The 21,116-nt window shown below is 43.6% G+C and overlaps 1 protein-coding gene across 1 annotated transcript in view; it reads right to left on the bottom strand.

Moving 5' to 3' along the window:
• The window catches only part of Wdr70 (WD repeat domain 70), a 204,928-nt gene that overhangs the window by 12,999 nt on the left and 170,813 nt on the right, over positions 1-21,116 (bottom strand). The window contains exons 14-15 of the mRNA XM_021183813.3: positions 3,557-3,657; positions 1,611-1,690 (exon numbers count right to left, since the gene is read on the bottom strand). Of these exons, the coding sequence (XP_021039472.1) occupies positions 1,611-1,690; positions 3,557-3,657 (181 nt within the window). The remainder of the gene's footprint in view (positions 1-1,610; positions 1,691-3,556; positions 3,658-21,116) is intronic.

Raw genomic sequence — 21,116 nt, 5'->3', positions numbered from 1 at the left:
GAAAATTTTCATTATAATAATAACCCTTCAACCAAAAACATAGCTAGTGCATGACTAACTGAAACATGAGATGGAAATCATAATGACAGCCTTCATTTAATAATAAAAGACAGGCTTACTGTAACCAATTAGCCAATTCTGTTTGATACCAGACTCCTTGTTCACCTCGGCTGGCAGCGAATGACACTCAGGAAGCACCATCAAACACTGTCATGGAAACACTGGGAAGGCTCATCTCCCTAGCCATGAAGAAACACTTCATAGAATCACTTTCTTATTTTTGCTTAGAGGGCTCAAATATGAGTAACACCAAGAACGTGCCGGTCAGTCCTTGCGGTTCTTCAGAAACCTAATAAATGCCGGAATCACGTCACATGTGTCTGAGGTGTGGCCCCCTCTCAGCAGAGGGGTGAAAACACAGAGGAGTGACCACGGGGATAGCACTTAGCCCTGCCTCCACACGGCGAGAGGGTCCGTAGAACAAGAGGGTAACACAGGCACATGTATTCAACTACTGTCAGGCGTTCAGATAAAAAGAATATGGACTTGAGGGGAAAACATTTAACATGTGGGAGGATAGGGTTATTGTAGAGTATTACATAGCTATCTTCTTCTTGGCCTAGAATTTCTTCCAGCCATTAGATATAAATTTAAACATGTTTTAAAAGAGAAAACACTTTCTGGAGAAAACAGGTTATAATCTAAATGAAACACCTCCAAAACCCTTCCAGTCCCCCCATCAGATCCTATGGCCCTACTTCTGATTGCAGCCAGCCAGTACCACTCACCTTAAACCGTGCCTGCCATGATAGGGAAGCTAAGCACATTAGTCCTCATTACTCTTGTCAGGCCATGAGACACGCAGTCCTTTTAGGTGGGAAAATTGCCTTTTACTTCCCATGACTCGGGGGATTTAAGAAGGCTGCATGTAATCACATGAGCTGGACTGGCTATGACCCCAACTTTAACACTTCTACTGTTGCAAAGAGCGTCTTGGGATCTCTTGACCGATCACAAGCCCCGTGGAACTTGGTCTCACAAGAGACCCATCACAGGGAAGAAGGCCAGCAGCAGAGCACCCTGGGTCACTCTATTACTCATCTCTGTGGCATCCGAGATTTCCTTCCTGGCCTCTTACAGGTCTGAGGCTGTGGTTTTCAGAACATAGACCTGTCAGATGAATAGGGTTGTATGACCCATCTGAGAAAAACCATTCTGCCCCAGACAGTTCGCTTGATACAGACATTCCTCCAAGTATGTTAGTACATGGTCATAGATTCCTTGTCTAATCTCCCTGATGTTCAGAATCACACTGCAGGCCTCCTGAATCTTGTTGATTCACGGAATAACTTGTTAACCTAAAACACTGTAATAGAATAGTGTGTTCAGCTCAGGAAGGCGCTTCCCATTTAGGTGAGGAGTTACATGAGGCAAGCCTCATTTTTGTAAACGATCAAGAAGCTAAAGTGATGCTATCATGTGACTTGTACCTGTGTCCACATGACAGGACATGATGTAATAGATGCCACCCTTTCTGATTTCAAACCAAGTAATGAACAAGACCACAGAGAAGAGCACCGGAAGAGAGAGGGATGCTGACAACAACTTACGGGTGATGATGTAGTCCTGGGTTAGTGTCTCAGCTTGTTTCGCCTTCCTCTGGGTTTTAACCACACATAGTTTTGCTCCCCTATGATGAGTTGGAACAAATTATTTTCTTTAGTGCATTTTAGGAATAGGTAGAGGTAAAACACTAAATTTCTGGCCCCATCAGAGAGTCTCAAAGCTCTCTCTCCCTCTCCCTCTCCCTCTCCCTCCCTCTACCTCTACCTGTATGTAGTAGATCCCAGCAGAAATTACTCCATGATAGATGCAGGTAACACTGGAAAGATCTTGGCCAATTCATTTTTAAAAAAATTTTTAACCCATGCAAAACACGGCTGTAGCATTTTCATTAATCGCAAGATTTTTTTAAAGTAACCTGTGCAAGACCCCGCCTTTCTGAGATGGGGGTCTTAGTGACAATGAACTTTCCAGAAATTCGTATCTACCAGTCAGTGTCACCCACCAAGTGAAAGATTGAGAGAGGAACCAAGGCATTCAGGACACTAATTGAAAGAGAAATCCACAAAGTAATTTAAGAACATAAGGAGGTTACAGAGATTTTGTAATTAAGCAAGGTGACAGGATTCCATTTTTCACCTATGTTCCAGATGAAAGCAACCAAGGCCTTGCACTCAGCGGGACCTGGCCTGGTGTATGTCCATATCTCAAATACACCGTTTTAAGTGTCTAAGCTGCAGTGTGCCTCGTGGCGTTGCTCAGGAGCTACAACCTGATTAATGGAAGGTCTATTTAAGATCTTACCTCACCTTAGTGGTACAGAGCTCTGAAGAAAATATACATAAGCAAATCTTATAGATCCCAAGTAAAGATAGCACTTTCCAAATGGGTGTCATAATATAAAGCTGGCATTCTTTTTGAGTGGATTCCATTCACACTAATTAACATTTTTACTTTTTTTTTTTTAAGATTTATTTATTTATTATATGTAAGTACACTGTAGCTGTCCTCAGATACTCCAGAAGAGGGCATCAGATTTCGTTACGGATGGTTGTGAGCCACCATGTGGTTGCTGGGACTTGAACTCAGGACCTTCGGAAGAGCAGTAGGCGCTCTTAACCACTGAGCCATCTCGCCAGCCCACATTTTTACTTTTTTAACAAACAAAATCCTACTTCTTCTTACATATCATTTTATAATGTTATTTTATAGGACAAAGGTTTTAACACGGACGGGACGGGTTCAGGAACCTCTGAAGACAGGATTGTCCACTTCTAACTCGAGCAAAATTATGGTCAATGAAAGTTCATTCATAAAGATTAGCTTTACTGTCCTTAAAAAGCATGTAGGAGGTCAGAAGAGAAGCGCACGGGTTCAGCACGTGACTCTGTGTACAACTAGAATGGGAAGGACCACGCTCCTTGGGGTGGTGGCCCATGTCCACCTCATGGAAAAGAAAGTGCTAATACCTGGGAGCTAGGTGAGCCTCTCCCAGTTCCAGACCTTGGGATTAAACTGGTATGCTTATGTCTGACCTGGGGCAAGCTACGGGCCTGGGAAAGTCCGTTCACAGGCTATCCCTTTCAGTTGATTCAGCATAGCCTCGTCAAATACACAAACTAGTAACTGCTAAAAGCTCCCCACAAAAGGTAAAACAGGCAAGCTGCTGCTGTGTCTTGTGAGTGGCCACTCCTGTTTGTTAATCCCTCACATGCATCTCTGCTGATGCCACTGTCTGGGGAGTCCACGGAGCAAGCAGGACTCCCCCCACCCTACACTCAACATTTCAGCCAAAGGACTGCAAATCCCCGGGATCAAGGGTGAGATCTAAATCCCATTTAAAGCACAATGCTAGGAGTCTAAGGCTTTACTGGGTACCAGCTGCCTTTTCTAAAAGGGCGGATCCCCATCAAAGGGGGATGAATAGAAGCCAGGGTGAACTCAAGCCCTCCCCAGTTGTCATCCATCTCAGACAGGCTTTTCCATGAAATACCTCTGACTCTTGTTGGGGTCGTAGTACACTTTTGCCAGTCCATTTCCAGTTCCAACCATGATCTGGTTCAGCTTTGGATGCCACAGGCAGCGGACCACACTCTAGAAAGAACAATCATACAAGTCAAGTCAGGTGACCAAATAAAAAGCTGAGGGGGCGGGAAGAGTCCTGCTGGTGCTTTGATGGTCAGTTTACTAGGGAGTCAAGTACTGGTGGGAGAGAAACCCATAACTTTTCAGATACCTTCTAAATCCTAGCATTGTGTTCTCGGTGAGTGAAGTCCATACCACCTCTTACCATCCAGTCAAAGTCCTACAAAAATACAACATGTTCATTTCTGGACCTGACCCCTGTTCCTGAGAGCCTTGGAACAAGGGCTGGGCAGTCCAATTCTGATGTGAGGCTGGCACTATGGAACGCTGGCTTCCCGTGAAGCTCCCCACCGCGGCAACCTTAGATCTGCTGTTCATGCTTTGACACACACAGTATGTTCCGCTGGCCTCAGACGGAGGCCAGGTGGTGATTGTTTTCAGTTCACAGAGATCCAAGTCTCATTAAGTTTTGTTTTTTTTTTTTTTTTTTTTTTACAAAGAGCACATATTGGTAGACAATTAATAATCTCTCCCACCTATGAGACAAAACAGCAACGCCATGACAGAAATAAAGCAGATATCAATTGCAGAGCCTTGATATTAACCTGGTGGGAAGCTATTTAAAGAGGTGCCTCACTGGAAGCTATGGTCCTCTGAATTCATGTCTGGTGAGGAATAACTGGTACTCTGGGGTCCCAAAGAACCTGAGTCCTGAGTTCTCACAAGCTGTTTTCAATTTTCTTGGGGTTAGGAGGGAAGATGGGAGGGAAAACATAAAGAGAATCAAGGGGGGAGGGGAACATGAAGCTGACACTGGGAAGCACAAATGCCACACACCACATTCTACAAACCCCATTTGGAGCAAGAGGAGGGGAAGCATGAATTCATCGTTGACTAACAGCCCACTTCCTGCACGCATGCACACGGACTAAAGGGAAAGAGGGAAAACCAGACATTGACATCTGAGGTCCTCATGAGAAGATCAAAGCACTGCAGCCCTGTCTCCTGCACTGCAGCCCTGTCTCCTGCACTGCAGCCCTGACTCCTGCACTGCAGCCCTGACTCCTGCACTGCAGCCCTATCTCCTGAGGCTGGCCTTTTAGCCCTTGCCTCTAACATCCCGCTCTTCCATTAAGAAGGAAGACCTGCAAACTCTGAGATCCCTTTGGTAGAAACTCTACTCTCACCTGACTGGTGATGCTTAAATGGCTGCAAACCCTTTTCTGATACTCCAGAGACTATGGAGAAAGCTACAAAGAGCCTGCAAGTTGCTAATTCGCATCCAACAATAATACTCCAAGGTGGTTTGTAAGCTGTGTGCCACTGAAGTGGGCTGAGTCATTCCAGAGTCAGTGTTGGCATCCCCCTGCCCCGCCCCGTGGAGGTGGAGGTGGGGGTGGGGCAGGCTGAAAGAACAGGTCTCCACATTTCCTTAGCTTTCCTCAAATCCGGGGTGCTGCTCTCCAATGTCGGCTAGCAAGCAAGTGTTAAGAAGCAAACCAAACAGAAGTGACAGTAGACACACTCACCCCATTTGAACCACCGGAGTCCTTTACACTTGATGGCTCAGTTCTCCTTCCTAATGCTCTCTCCTCTACATGCGTTTGGTTAGTTATGAGGAGGGAGGATGTGTGCACCACAGTGCACGTGCAGAGGGCAGAGGACACAGGAGTCCATTCTCGCCTACTCAGGCCCTAATGATGCTGCCCTTTAAGCCCACTTTATTTAAAGCCACGGCCTTTAACTCCGTTCACTCTGCTTCTCTTTCGCCATAGCGAAAATTTCTTTAATACGGAATACGATTTTTTAAAATTAATTTTGCTATGCCTTTCTCAACTAGAATTCCTGTTCCATGACCAGAGATCTGGATTGGCTTTATAATCCAGGCAGTAATTCCAGGTCCTTGGATTCGTGTCTGGTGCTCTCCAAGTCAAAAGCTATCCCTGAATGGGTTACTTTCTTAAGCAGAGGTGGAGACAATTTCCAATTTAAAAACTATCCTTTTCCATCAGGAAGAATTGGATGTCTGTGTACTATAACCAACCATCATACAAATCCAGCAGGGTTGATGCTTTCTGTAGTCCTGGAGAGAATAGACACCTATGAACCAGAGAGCAAGAAAAGGGGCCAAGGGGCTTTCAAGTGCCTTCAGAAATCCCAGCCACCCACGAATGGTCCCAGGACAATGCTAGCGACATGGCTTTGGAGTTCTTTCTCTTCCTTGGTTCTCTACAGGTCTGGCTAAGCAGTTACTGGTTCTCAAATGAGCAGGGTGCAGAATTGGAAAAGATCCACAATGTAGGCCTGATAAATTCCAAGACACCCAGCCAAATAGGCAGTTTCCAGGGGCAGCAGGTTACTGTTACTCTCTCCCTTTCCACGGAGGGTGTAAATGTTAGAGAGGCGACTGCTCAGGCCAACAGACCAACGTCTGGTTGCTTTCCAGGGAGTCTGAAGGCATTTCACCTCTATTCCTGCTCCAATCCTTTATCTCCAGAGCTCCAAGACAGAGCCCACAGGACTGCCCAGCAGACGCTGGCAGAGACAAGCACATTTACCCGCTTCTCACGCACAAGCAGGGGATTGCAAGTAAGAGCCCTTGACCTAAACAGTTAGTCCAGAGACCACTCCGCTGTGGCAATGAGTCACCCAGGCAGCCAATGGGAGGCTGGCGAGAAGACCAGCTTAGGCACAGGACACTTGAGGCTCAATTACCTTAAGACTGGTTATTAATCAAATACTACAGGGATTCCAAAACACAGAGTGAAGAAACAAGAGTTCAAAGTCAAAGGTGGGTGGGCCTTTTTTGTTTATTAATATTTATTGTATGTGTTTAGCTGACCTTTGCAAACTTTGCAGCTAATGTGCCTCCATACTTTGTCCTGTCAAGGAAATGCATCTTATAGCAGAGAGCTGGCCATTTGCCAAACCAAACAATCCCCGAGTCCAGCGGCAGCAAGCAGAGTTGCCACACTGCTAATTTGTCAGACATACACACTGGGCTTTGCTCAACAACAATGGACACGTGCCTGCTAGGAGCCCAGAACCATAAGAAAACAGATGAGCTATAAATACAAAGAGAGAGAGTGCAACCACTCATTTAGCCAAACAGCCCAAACTCCTTCATCCTCTCTTTAAGAGACGCCTCTTTGGTTAACATGCCCGGACCTTTGACATGTTCTAAATGGTGCTGCAAAGCAAGGGAAGGACATTCCCAAATCAAGGGATGAGAGACAATCCCGGGAACACCAGACCTACAATACCAAAGAGACAGCCTTTACCACAAACTGCACCGGAAGGACTTAGCTCTAGCAGCTGGCACCAAGAGCTAGCAAGTAACAATGGCACTCATAAGCAAGATGGCCATGCTCAGTTACAATACACAGATGTCCTCAACACAGAGATCTTCTATCCCTGCAGATAACAAAAGGAAGAGGGGCGATGAAGAGAGTGGTGTATACTACCAATAGTGTCAGGATTCCAAGGCAGCAATTCTGGAACTACGCCTTAGCAAAAGTGAGATGGCCACAAAAATTCCAAATAATTATTTCTATGGTTTTCTGGTTTACTTTAACTGAAACCATGGAGACGAGCAGGGGAGGAAAGAAAAGCAGGGAGTGAACGTGAATTTTAGGACATGTGAGAAAGGAACTGTAAGGTACCTGGAATTTTATATTATTATTCATTTATTTTTATTACATTTACATGTTTATGTATGGGGGGGCGCATGTGCTATAACAAAAATAAAAAAAGTCAGAGGATAAGTTTTGGAAGACAGTCTTCTCTCTCCACCGTGCGCAGCTGGGGTACTGCACTCGGGCCATCAGGTTTGGCGGCAAGTGTCTTCCCACTGAGCCCTGGAGGTCTGTATAATTTAATGTAATTGAGTCTTTACAAAAGTAGTAACCTCATTCATCTCATAGATAAAAAAAAAAAAAAAAAAAAAACACCAAGCAAACAAACAAAGTAAACTGAGACCGGGAGAGGGCAGTGCTTGCATAACTTACAAACAGAGGGGAGGGAATGGGTACCTCCGACTCTCTTGTTTATTTCCTTATACTATGTACTATGCGGTGGAGCCTTGTATTGAACAGTGAACAAAACTTGGAGGTTTTAAATCGTTCCCAAACCTTTGCAACTCAGAACTAGAATCTCATCATGTTGATTTTTGAAAGGAAAAAGGAGGCTGAGACTGCAGCTCGGTGGAAGAATGCTGGCCCAGAATTCAAGTGCCTTCCACTGGACCCCAGCAACGCCAGGAGACGGTGAGCAGATGATACCACTAAATCAGGGTTCACAAACGTTGCTATAAACGAACTCAATGCCTGAGCAACACCTTAGATGTGTGTGATGCATATATCTAAACAGAAGACAAGCCCAGCATCCTTATAATTTTATACCTTAAACGGGATTATGTTCAAACACCACTTCCTGGTTCTTCCTAGCTGCTGACCCTCACTGAACACCACACACAATCTGTGATTTTCACCTTCGGTTTCTGTCTCATGGAAGAAGGACAATGAAGCAAACCCAATTCCTTGGAAGAAGCAGCAAGTTCAGTGATTTCCGATAACCCACCTGGTGCCTATTTGGAAAACAGATGTGCACAGTTGTGCAGCCCTATGTATAAGAAGCCCTAGTGCAGCAATGCTGCATCCCTGAGTGTGTGCGCCTGAACCTTAGTCCCCCCTGCGCAGCCCCATTTCCACTCTGACAAGATGAAAGAAACAATCATGAACCAGGAAAAACTCACCGAACTACCAAGTGTGCATTGGTGGGAAAGGAACGGCTTGTAGAAAGAAGGAAGTGGTTCACACAACAGCCATAGCAGACAACACAACAACAACAACAACAAACAAACAAACAAACAACCTGCATTTCTCCTTAAAGAAGTTAGGGGTAAACAATATCTCTGGTGTTGAAGAGGTGAACATGGTAACAAACCAAGGAACAGGGATCCATTTTGACAACCCTACAGTTCTGCAAACACCTCCACCATTACAGGCCATGCTGAGACAGAGCACCTCACAGAGATATCTCCCAGCATCCTAACGCAGCTTGGTGCAGACGGTCTGACGAGTCTAAGGAGCCTGGCTGCCCCTCTACCCAAACACTCTGTGGACGGAAAAGCACCACCTGCTCCTTGGAGAGAAGAATGATGGTGGAGTTCCAGATCTGGTGGAGAATTTTGAAGATGCTTCTAAGAACGAGGCAAACTGAATTGAAGCAACTTCTGAAGAAGACGACACTTGCAGAAGTTACAGGAGCTGCTGTTTTATAGCATGGCTGCTTTTTAATTTTTTTTTTTTGTTGTTTATGGATCTGACAAAAATCTAAATCTCTAAAATTTTGAAGTCCCCTGGACACTGTTATCTCTTTTTGGTTTTTGCTTATACCTAATTCATTCTTAGAGGCAATTTAAGCTGAAGAAGCCCGGAAATAAAGTTTGGAAAAGGTTAATAAAATTCTTTTGCCTAGTCTAAAAAGAAAAAAAAAAAAAAGCCTTAGCATTGTGGGTGGCCATGCCCAGGACTACCCACTACACGTAACCATGTGTCCTGACCCACAGATCACGCTGTCAGCCCCAAACACATTAAAGATGACAGACGCAAACAGGAAGGTACCAGAGAAAAAGCACTTCGGATTCACACACGCCCATGACTCATTTCACAGAGAAAGGAAATGGTCTTCTATATTAGAATACTGGGCAGGGAGGCAGACGAAGAAAGTGGGAACTGCTTCAGCTCTTCCAGGCTATTCATCTCCCACAGTGCCAAGGACCAGCATTGGAAACAGGTTCTGAGAGAAAAGAGTGTCTGGGAGCAGCGAAAACAAATGGGCCCAAGCTAGCGGCCTATGTTCTGCTCAAGATGGCTCCCTAGATAACTCTCTGTAGATAGCTCTTGGCTCCGAAGTCTGCTCCAGACAGCGTTTAAGATTGCGCTCTCTCGGTCTCTGTCTGTCTCGTGTGTGCATGTGTGTGTGCGTGTTCTGCTCTGCTCTGCTCTGCTCTGGACAGCCTTTTCTTGCTATTCTAAAAGACTCTGGTTGAGACAGCTCTCTCTGCTAGTAAAAATTCTAAAGCTCTCTAGATAGTTCATGGGCTTTCCAACCAAAGTCAGAAAAGCTACTATAAAAAAATTCTTAGATTTTTTTTAGACCAAGTCAGAAAGCCTGTTAGAAAATTTCTAAAAGTAATTCTTGGGTTTTCCTATCAAAATCAGAAAGCCAGAAAAAAAATTCTAAAACTGTTATGTTCGCTCTTAAGAGAACCTTCTCTGGCTAGCTGCTAGGAAACATTCTAAAACAGTTGTGTCCGCTCTCTAAGTAATTCAGAAACCTGTTGGAAAAAATCTAAAGAGCTATGAAAAATCCTAAAAGACCTATGTTCACTCTCCAGAGATCGCCAGACAACTCAGTCCTTGCTTTCGGTCTTTTGAGACAGGGTCTCGCCGTGCAGGCCTGGCCTGGAATTTGCTACATATCCCAGGCAGCCCTCACACTTACTGTGATCTTCCTGTCTCTGCCTCTCAGGTTCTGCAACCAGAGGTGAGGCCGGTAAGGCCGGCTTCTATCCTTTTATTAATGTACACCCCGGTGTCAAGACAGGCCTACCATAGGCCAGACTTGTTGTTTTCCTTGGCAATCTTTTCCTTTCTCTGTTCCAAGTAACTTTTTTCTTTGATAAACCAGACAGAAGCCTGATGGTGACAAGAAAAAGGGCTGGAGCAACTCTCACATGGCAAGAGAAAGGAGTGGGATGGTGGTGTTCTGCACCTGCTGTGACACCAGATAGTGCAGAGGTTCCCAGCTTCCAGTGCTGCGACGCTTCAATACAGTTCCTCATAGTGTGGTGACACCCCCCCCCAACCATAAACTTATTTTCATTGTCACTTTATAGTGATAATGTTGCTACTGTTGTGAATCATAATGTAACTATCTGTGTTTTCTGATGGCCTTGGGTGACCCCTGAAAAAGGGTTGCTGAAAACCCACCCAGGGGGTCATGACCCATAGGTTGAAACTGCTACAGAGATACTGTACTTTCAAATTTTCAATAATCATAAACTAATTTCCATCACACCATGGAAAACATATCTATTATGATCGACTTACTTTAGATTGGGCTATAAAGTTGAGGTAACCACTAAAGCAGCCAAAATCTGGAACCTGGTAGTTGTCCTTGATACTAAATGAACCACATCTGTATCTGATAATAAGCTTGCTTGAAGAATTTCATCACAAGAAAAAGTTCTCAGAGAAAATAGAATGTCTCTTGGGTAAAACAAATTAAATAAAACTTCCCTCATCTAATTCAAAACAACAAATGCTGGTTTGCTCCAAGTGCAGAACTTGAGAAGAAAGTGTGACGACAGAGAAGGAGGAGAATTATTGGAGGAAGTCTGGTAATTGCTTTTATTGATGAGAGCTGGGGAGCGAGAAACAAGAGGACCCTAAAGCTGCAACCCACAGGGGCACAGATGGGTGGTCTGCCTGTTCGGTTCGGAGACCAGAGGCCCTGATGGGGGATTGGCCTGGGGGTGGGGGTGGGGGGGCACTGACCTCACACATCTCCACAGTGGGCATGGCATGGGCTACTGATATTCCAGGACATGGAGGCCTCTCAGACCTGAATGGCATTTGAGGTACTGGAACCTCAGGGTACTCAGCTCTGGCAAAGAATGGTCACGTCTCTGGGTAGTACATGTCACCATTCATGAGGACCAGGTTGCAAAGGGGACAGTCGATACCCTCTGTTTCCCTGAAGGCTACAAAGCTGATGTTCATACTCTTCTAGTTGAGGTGAACCAAATCTAATCTTTTATTATTTTTTTTAAATCTTTCCTTGTGAATTATGTTTTTAAAATGTGTTTTCACTTTATTATAAAAAGTTAGAAATAAACAAAAATATCACACACCCAAATTAGCCAGCTCCAAAGACGACTATACGACATAAAGAACTTATGTGCAGTAAGAACTGGTCCTGTGGTTGGTTTTGCAGCACGTCCATTATCTTGGAGTATGGTTTTTCTTATAATCAAAACTTTCCCAAGTGTTTACAACCTGATCAAAATTGTTCCAACCCAATCTTCACAGACCCAAGCCCTTTATCTCTCTCTCATTTGCCAATATTTAGAGATAAACACAACAACAACAACAACCTTCAGTCCTTTGTTTATCTGAATAAAACACAAATGTATAAAACATACTAAATCTCTAGCCACTAAATAAAAAATACGTGTGTGATCAAAGGCTGGAAATAACTAAGCAAGAAAAACTTTCAAGAAATGGAAAGAGAGCAGACGCTTGCTGAATAGGTGAGTTATACGAGGTATTAAAATGACAGCATTTATCTAGTAGTACAAGTAAAGATGTCTTAAATATCATATTGTTTTATTTAGCCTTTGGGATCTTGAAAACCCTTTCAATGAGACTGTTATCTATGATTGCAGAAAAGGAAACCGTGTATGATATATGTGTTAATCATAGACGTCTTCTATATTAAGTCAAAGTTTGGCCAGAGGTCTGGTAGGACAGCTAGAAAATGGGTCAGCACATTAGACAGACCCTTCATCAGGGGGGAGAAGAAACCTCAAGAAACCGCACAGGGCCCACAGTCAACACAGCAGTATGGCAGTAGCTGACTGGACAGTCTCACGACTATCATATATGCCTGTGCATTATTTACAGGCCAGCACCTTGTTCATCCCTGAGCATCTCTGAACAGAGATGTACTGATGCATGCTACTTGCACACACGTGCTCACACCTGCTCACTTGCACTAGCATGTGCTCTCACTTTTTGAGTTTTTAAAATTACCTTCATTATTTTAGGTGTGTGGGCTTTTTGCCTGCATGTGTACCACATACGTGTACCACGTATGTGCCTGGTGCCCACAGAGGCCAGAAAAGGGAGTTAGATCCTCTTGAACTGGGGTTACAAGCAGCTGTGAGCCACTGTGTGGGTGCTGGGAATCAAACTCAGGGCCTTTATAAGAGAAGCCAGGGCTCTTAACTGCTTAGCCATTTCTCCAGGGCCTCTTTGTCCGGTTTTACAGAGTAATTAAGGATGTTTGTCCCTATGGTGTCTGGTTCTTTATCTGGCTTTGCCATTCATGGTCAGCATGTCTACACAAGGAAATGTCGCCAGTTTAAATAAATGGCTGTTAAGTAAAACGGAAGCTTTTGTGGAAAGAACAAAATAAAAGTTTCTACTTAATGAAAAAGAAATAATGCTTGCAGGTTTTGGAGGCCTAGAAACGGAAGCAGAAAGCATTTCCTTGTGAGTACTGGACGGAACTCTGGCGAGCAGCTCTACCATCCATCCAGGCCCCAGAAGACTGACAATCGGGCGGGGCCTCTTCCTCTTCTCATTCCTTGCAGGATGCCAGGGACAGACAGTGATGGCCTTCTACAAGGACGTTACTGTCAATCTGAGGACCCTGGAGTCACTCAGCCTCAGGATTAAATCTGGATTCACTTGTTAAAAGGCACTAAACATTGTCCTTTTTAAAGGAGACTGAGGAAATGGTGAGGGGACAATCAGGGATTTGTCTCCTAGTCTAAGGAAATAAATTGATTAGATATTTTAATTTAAAACATCTAATTTAATGGGTCTTTTTAAAAGTATGTCTGTGCACCATGCATATGCAGTTCCGACAGAGGCCAGAAGAGGGCACCAGATCCCTGGGGACTACAATTGTGTGTTGTTGTGAGCAGCAGTGGAGGCTGGGAATCAGGCCTGGTCCTTCAGACCTGCAGCCAGTGCTTCCCAGCTCCGTGATGAGACACTGTAAAACGTCAAATGCTAACAATGTTTACTTCAAGCTCAGCATGGCGCTGCGTGCATACAGCCCTGACACCCAGAAGAATCGGGAGTGTGAGCCCAGCACGAGCTATGTACGATTCCCCCCTTTTCAGACGACAGCGGATTGTACAATAGCTCACACTCATTAATAGTTTAACAACCAAAGCAAATTATGTTAAACAGAGTTTAGATTACCAAGATTTTTAGCATCTGGAGAAAATTTGGGTTTCTTCCACTGAACTCAAACACAGCTATTTTAGCTACGTGTAAAAAAAAAGATAATCACTGTCAAATTTTAAATAAGCAGACAAAACCAAATGTGCACTCCTTTAATCAAATCTATAAGTAAATATACTTTGTTGTGACATTCCAAAGTATTTTTGAAACTATTAAAAAATAAAAGCAAAAGAAAGTGAGAGGGATTAGAACATTTAATGCAAAACTTGGTAAGAATATTCTAGAATCAAGTACAATAAAAAGTAAAGCAAGTTATTTAGCAAAAACCTACCATATGCCATGTGCTGTGCTAAGTGATAAATGGCACGCACTTCCCACACTCATAGCACCTGCAGCCCCCAGGGGCCTTCCCAGCCCAATGTGGTCACTGAAAACTTAAAATGTCTGAGAAAAAATTATCAAAGATAATGGAAGCACTGAGAAAAACTGATCCACAAGAAAAAGGTTTCTTTTTTTCTTCTTCTTTTTTTTTTTTTTTTTTTTGAATGTTGGGTTCACTTACACAAGAAAAGACAGAGCAGCGACTTCATAATCATCAAGAAAGCAGAGGGTACTGACCAGCTGTTCTCCAGGTCCACGAGGACTACAGTAAAGGATGTAGGCTCAGAACATGAGAACAAGAGGCTAACAAGAAGGGAAAGGAGCTCTGCGGGGAGGCTGTAGCGGGGAGGCTGCAAACATGTTCTGGAAGTGCAGCTCTAACTTTTACACAGGGCAGCTAGATCATAGTCCTCAGGCAGAGACATGGGGTACTATGGAAAATCTGCAGAAACCATGCTTGATTCCAGACAGCTCTGGGGTGGTACTGCTGCGTCGAGGGAGCACCCCGCCAGCGTCAGCGAGTAAGCCGCCGTGGGATCAGTGACATCATCTCCTAGCCTGCCCTGGGCACGTCTGCGAGGTCTGTACTGTGTCACACTATGCTTTCTTTCCATCACCAGTGCAACTGACTGGATTTAAAGAGCTCCTGTTTGGTTTTGGATAGGACAGAGGAAACACACGCATACTGCTCGCTCAGCCTCTCCCTCTGAGGGTGGTCGCAGACAGACAGACAGACAGACAGCAGGACTCAGGGAAGTAAAGTCAGTAGGCAGACCTGGGATAAAATTCAGAGTTCAAAGTAATAACTAAAGCAAAAGTGGCCCTCCACCAAAACGCTAGTAAATAACTAATAAATAAATAAGTAAATAATGCCTGTGGTCAGCTAATGTGAGGAGAGAAGCAGTCCAGCTGAGCTCTGCTTCACCTCAGGCTCTAACTCTAGTAGCAGGTTTTGTTTTGTTTGCTTGTGTTTCACTTTGATAGGAATCCCACCCACAGCCTCCTACGTGCTAAGTTCAGCCCTGAAATGTATGTAATCAAGATAAGCCGCCCCCATGCAACCTTTTTCTTAATTCACAGCTTGGCTCAGCTGGTAATGTGCTTACCTACAGCCTGGGTCTCAGTCGCCAGCACAGTCACCCACATCCTGTGCGTGTTCATTAGTAATCCTAGCATTAGGAAAGGAAAGCAGGAGGGTCAGGGGTTCAAGGTCTTTCTTAGCTGCATAGAAATTTTGGGGTCAGCCCAGCCACATGAAAATTCCATTTCAAAATAAAAAGAAAACAAAAGCTCAACTGAATATAAGAAATACACAATGTATAAAATACTGAAAAATTTAAAACTATTCTATTTTTAAAAGTAGAACCAGTCATGCTATGGGATGTAGACCTAAATGTAAAATAGAAAACTATACACCTTTTAATAGAAAATCTGGGAGATCTAGAGTTAGACAAGAAGTCCTTGGAAGTGTCACCGACAGTAGAATCTATTTTTAAAAATTAATACACTGACTTGGTTTCAACAAAATTTTAAGCTTTTGCTTTCTTAGAGACACTGTTAAGACCTGGCAGTTGAAGGTCCTTGACTTCCAACGATGTGAGTCTGAAGAACTGAGCTTGATGCCTGAGACCTAGGAGGAGGTGGAGCAGAGAACTGGCTCTACAAAGCTGTCTATACACACACACACACACACACACACACACACACACACACACACACACACACGGTGGGGGGGGGGAGAACTAGGGAGGTTGACAGAGGGAGACGTTGGAGGGAAGAGAGACTAGGAGAAAATGTCTTTAAATCACATATCCCACAAAAAGCCTGGTATCTACAATATAAAAAGACAATCCTAATCTCAAAGAAATGAATCTTTATATTAATGAAAAAACCTGCATTACAAATGCTTATAGAAGCCAGGCATGGTGTGCACGCCTTTAATCCCAGCACTCAGGAGGCAGAGGCAGGTGGATTTCTGAGTTCAAGGCCAGCCTGGTCTACAAAGTGAGTTCCAGGACAGCCAGGACTACACAGAGAAACCCTGTCTCAAAAAACCAAAAAAAAAAAAAAAAAAAAAATGCTTATAGAAATTTTATCTACAGTTTCTAAAAAACTGAAATGATAAAGATCAGTTAATTATGCTCCAATATGGAACACACCATTGATCCTCATAACAATCTGGACTAATTGTAAAGGTATTCTTTTGAAGAAAAGCCAGTTTCAAAAGGTCACACCCTTTATGAAATTAGGAAGATAACACAATACTAAAATAGAAAAAATAGTGAATGTCAACTGTTAGGATCCGGGACAGGAGAAGAACGCAGACAGGGATGGAGCATAAGGGAACAGAGGTTCTGGGGAGCGGATGGAACTGTCCCACGTGCTGATTGTGTCGAGGTGAGTACATAAACCCACACATGTTACACGAATCCCCTCCCTGGGGAGATAGAAACCTCTTCCCCTCCTTACACGGCACCAAGGACAATCCTAAGTATGACTCCATCAAAGTCAACTTCGCAAATAGAACTACTTAGCAAGCATCGTAAAGGGGGTTATTTAAAGAAATGTGAGTGAGTCTGGAGCAGCCACACCACTGAAGTCTCACCCCCGACGGGTGATGACTTCTCCATAGACACATAAATGGGAGCGCCACCCCCAGTTAACGCTTCACAGCTTATAAAGGAACGACAACAAGCAATGCATCCATTCTCAGGGGTGTCTTGCAAGTAGCCATAGATGGTATGATGAAGACTTTGGCTCTTATGCTCGTATACAGTATGTCTTAAAATCACTCAACTATCTGCCCTCCTTAGAAAAACAGGTGTATTCATCATACAGTAATTTTTAAAATCAATACAACAGAATCAGCACTGGTCCCTATCACCTTCCTTGTAAAACACTTCAAGACTTGCTAAGGCAGACACCAATAGACTAGAATTTCACAGCCTGTGTACTGCCCTTACAGAGCACTCACAGATTCTGTGAGAATAGAGAGGTCATTTTATCACGTCTTAGTGATGCTTGTCCTTTTTGGATATTAGGAAGTTTCTTAGTCAGGATTTCTATTCCTGCTAAACACCACGACCAAGCAGCTAGGTGGGGAGGAAAGGGTTTATTCCGCTTACATTTCCATACTGCTGTTCATCATTGAAAGAACTCAGGACTGGAACTCCAGCAGGTCAGGAAGCAGGAGCTGATGCAGAAGCCATGGAGGGATGTTCCTTATTGGCTTGCTCAGCCTGCTCTCTTGTAGAACCAAGACTACCAGCCCAGAGATGGTCCCACCCACAAGGGGACCTCCCCACTTGATCACTAATTGAGAAAATGTCTTACTTACTTACTCAGTTGGATCTCATGGAGGCATTTCCTCAACTGAAGCTCCTTTCTCTGTGATAACTCCAGCTGTGTCAAGTTGACACAAAACCAGCCAGTACAATTGACCCCTTGTCAACTTGACACACAAACACATCACTAGTAAGCCTCAACCCTTACATTCTTCCTCATCCCCAAGATCTAAATAACTTTAAAAGTCCCACAGTCTTTACATATTAAAAGTTCAATCCTTTAAAAATATCCAGTATTTTTTAAAATTCAAAGTACTTTAAAATTCAGTCTCTTAACTGTGGGCTTCACTAAAAAACTTCCTTCAAGAGGGAAAAATATCAGGGCATAGTCACAATCAAAAGCAAAAATCAATCTCCAACCATCCAATGTCTAGGATCCAACTCACAATCTTCTGGCTCCTCCAAGGGCTCGGGTCATTCCTCCAGGCATGCCCTCTGTAGCACACACATTCTCTTCTAGGCTCCAACCGCCTGTACTCCACTGCTGCTGCTGTTCTTGGTAGTCATCTCATGGTACTGGCATCTCCAAAATGCTGCTGTCTTCCACTGTAACTTGGCTTCACCAATAGCCTCTCATAGGCTCTCTCCATGGTGCCAAGCCTCAACTCCTTTGCATGACCCCTTCAGTCCTGGGCCATCAATTGCAACTGAGGCTGCACCTTCACCAATGGCCTTCCATGGCCTCTCACAGTGCCGAGCCTCAGCTGCTCTGTGTGACCCCTTCATGCCTTCAAAACCAGTACAGCCTTGGTGACTTTTACACATTACCAAATCCCACTGCAGCACGAGGTACAACCTTGGCTATCTCTGGAACACAGCCTCTTGTGCTCCCAGGAAACACTTCCCAGAAGATGTCACCTCAACGATGCTGGTCTCTTCTTAATCACTGCTAATTTCTGCTCCAGCTAACTAGCATCAATAGTCCCAGTAATGCAAAGGTTTCACTTTAGTAGTTCTGGTAACTTGTCAATCACAGATGATTCTTCAGCCCCAGCTAACCAGAACCACAGAATCTTTACAATCAAAATAGCAATGGCCCTGAAAAGAGTTTTTAATCTTCCCTCTGGAAATTTCACAAGCCAGGCCTCCATCTTCTGCACTGTTCTCAACATTATCTTCCAAGCTCCTACACAACATCCCACAGAGCTCTTAACAATGAATGGATCTTCTAGCCCAAAGTTCCAAAGTCCTTCCACAGTCCTCCCCAAAACATGGTCAGGTTGTCACAGGAATATCCCACTATGCTGGTCTTAGTCAGGGTTTCTATTCCTGCACAAACATCATGACCAAGAAGCAAGTTGGGGATGAAAGGGTTTATTTAGCTTACACTTCCACATTGCTCTTCATCACCAAGGAAGTCAGGACTGGAACTCAGGCAGGTCAGGAAGCAGGAGCTGATGCAGAGGCCATGGAGAGATATTACTTACTGGCTTGTTTCCCCTGGCTTGCTCAGCCTGCTCTCTTATAGAACCAAGACTACCATCCCAGAGATGGCACCATCCACAAGGGGACCTCCCTCCTTGATCACTAATTGAGAAAATGCCTTACAGCTGGATCTCGTGGAAGCATTTCCTCAACTGAAGCTCCTTTCTCTGTGATAACTCCAGCTGTGTCAAGTTGACACAAAACTAGCCAGTACAGGAAGCTACTTAAGCAGGCAATTCAAGCTAAGTTCTAGCTCCATACAAATATGTGTAAGCATGTTCCTCCAGGAAACCCCAAGAAGGCATTTGGTGCCTGTCTCATGGCCACATCTTTCATATTCTGAAAGCAGATAAAAACCAGAACACTGTCTTTCACTATATATCAGATAGTATCTTTCTGCTTTGGCAATTAACACCTACTCCTAGATAAAATTGTACTGACTGATCACTGTGGCTATAGACAGTGAAACACTGTCCTAAGAGATATGCTAGATGTTATGACCAAGAAAAAATGCTAAAGAAAGCATGCCGGTACTACATCATCAGATTTATGCTAAATATCAGCATCTTCTATCCATTCCCAGGTTCTTTATCATGTATTCACACATCCTGAAAGATCAGAAAACAACCTTGTAAAACCTGGCTTTCTGCAAGGGTAACTGCCCCACCACTAGGCTGTGGGCAAATATTACAGACTCTATTATATACAAACATATTGGTCAGGTTCCTTCTAGGGTTTGTATTATTTAATTCTTCAAAAAGTGAATCAAAGTGAAATGCCATTAAGCTGATATCACTTTATTCAAAAATAATACATAATTCAAAGCAACTGCTATTCTCTAGGCAACCGGCAGCCTGATTGCTCTATAATAGAAATCAGATAATGGAAAGCTAGTTAATTCAAAGCCCACGTTTCCCCATTTCTTTGTGTTTTGCATTAAGAAGGTTTCACTATATTTGAGAAGGCAGATAAATGCCAAATGCAGTGATTAGGGTTTCACTTCTGGTGGCATCTGCACTGCAGGCAGCTCTGTGTATTACTCCTCACATGATCCTGACCTGGCAAAAACGCTTCTCCAATCCTGAGCTCGTAGAAGCTTTCAGGGTGGAGCAATTCTGCCTGAGCTGGGAGTCTGTGTCTGTAAGACAGGATCAGTTTATTCCCAGTAGCAAAGGAAGAACAGATGGAGCCCTTTGCTCCTCCCGAGACTAGCTCTCACATGCATGGCTTCAATAATTTGTTTGAAGTGAATTCCCAGATCACATATATCTATATTCAAATGTAAGAACAAAGACACATTCCGAAGCCAACTCTGTGTACTCCTGGAATATCCATTAACTTGAATCGCCTCCCTGCTCTCCTCCATAGGCATAAATAACAGAAGCTGACTACAGTCTGAGTGGTCATCACTTATAAATTAAGGCAAATAACTAGCTTCAGGAAGGGTCTTTTATTTTATGGCCCTTTCATATTCATCTATTCTTCCTCTTCAAGCTCTCCAAACCTGACATATAAGTATTCTCCCCTCACAAGAACATGCATGAAACTGTTACATACATGGTATATGTAATATGACATTACATATATTGTATGTAATACTTTTACAGGATATTGCCATTTTATATGCTTAGGTAATACATACAGCAATTTTCTTGAACACCAATGTTATTAATTTTAATTTCACATCTGGAATAACCTATGGTAGTGGGAGTACCTTCTTCATAATCTTCTGTCCTTTGTAAAATTTTGTATTTACTATTTTCAATAAGAAGAGAATTAATATATAAAAAGTTATCTTATTCCAGATGGGATGTGTCTGAAGGATTAGATCTTGTAGAGTAAGGGAAGATGCAAGCCCAAGTTCCCTTCAGGAATTCACACAATTAAGTAAAGAAAGAGTCAGCCAGTATTCTTATTGAAAACATTTGTTTTTAAGACAGGGCTAACTCTGCATCCAGGCTTTCCTGGATCCATACAGCCCAGGCTGACCTCAACTCACTGTGATCCTCCTGCCTTAGCCTCCCCAGAGCTATGAGCCACTATGCCCGCCTCTCTTTTTGTTTAATTAAACAGAATTCTGTAACTTTCTTCTCAGTAGATGTAGAGGACAATTTCCAATATCAGATTAATGGACCCTAAGAAAGAACTCTGTCCTTTTCCCTTGGTTAATCAGACGAACTCTGACACAACAATATTAGTGAAAGTTATAAATAATCCAGCCAATATTGGTGAAAGTGAGTCAGTGAGGCGAGTCGATAAATAAAACCCTTCTTGTGGAAAAGCCTCCAGGTCCCCCTTACTGCACTTGTCTCCAGTAGCTGAGGTGAAATGATAA

The sequence above is a fragment of the Mus caroli genome, unplaced genomic scaffold (assembly GCF_978045245.1).
Source record: "Mus caroli unplaced genomic scaffold, Mus_caroli_1 scaffold_16, whole genome shotgun sequence".
NCBI lineage: Eukaryota > Metazoa > Chordata > Mammalia > Rodentia > Muridae > Mus > Mus caroli.
Note: the sequence above shows the minus strand (reverse complement) of the source record. Positions and strands in the feature narration are given on the sequence as shown.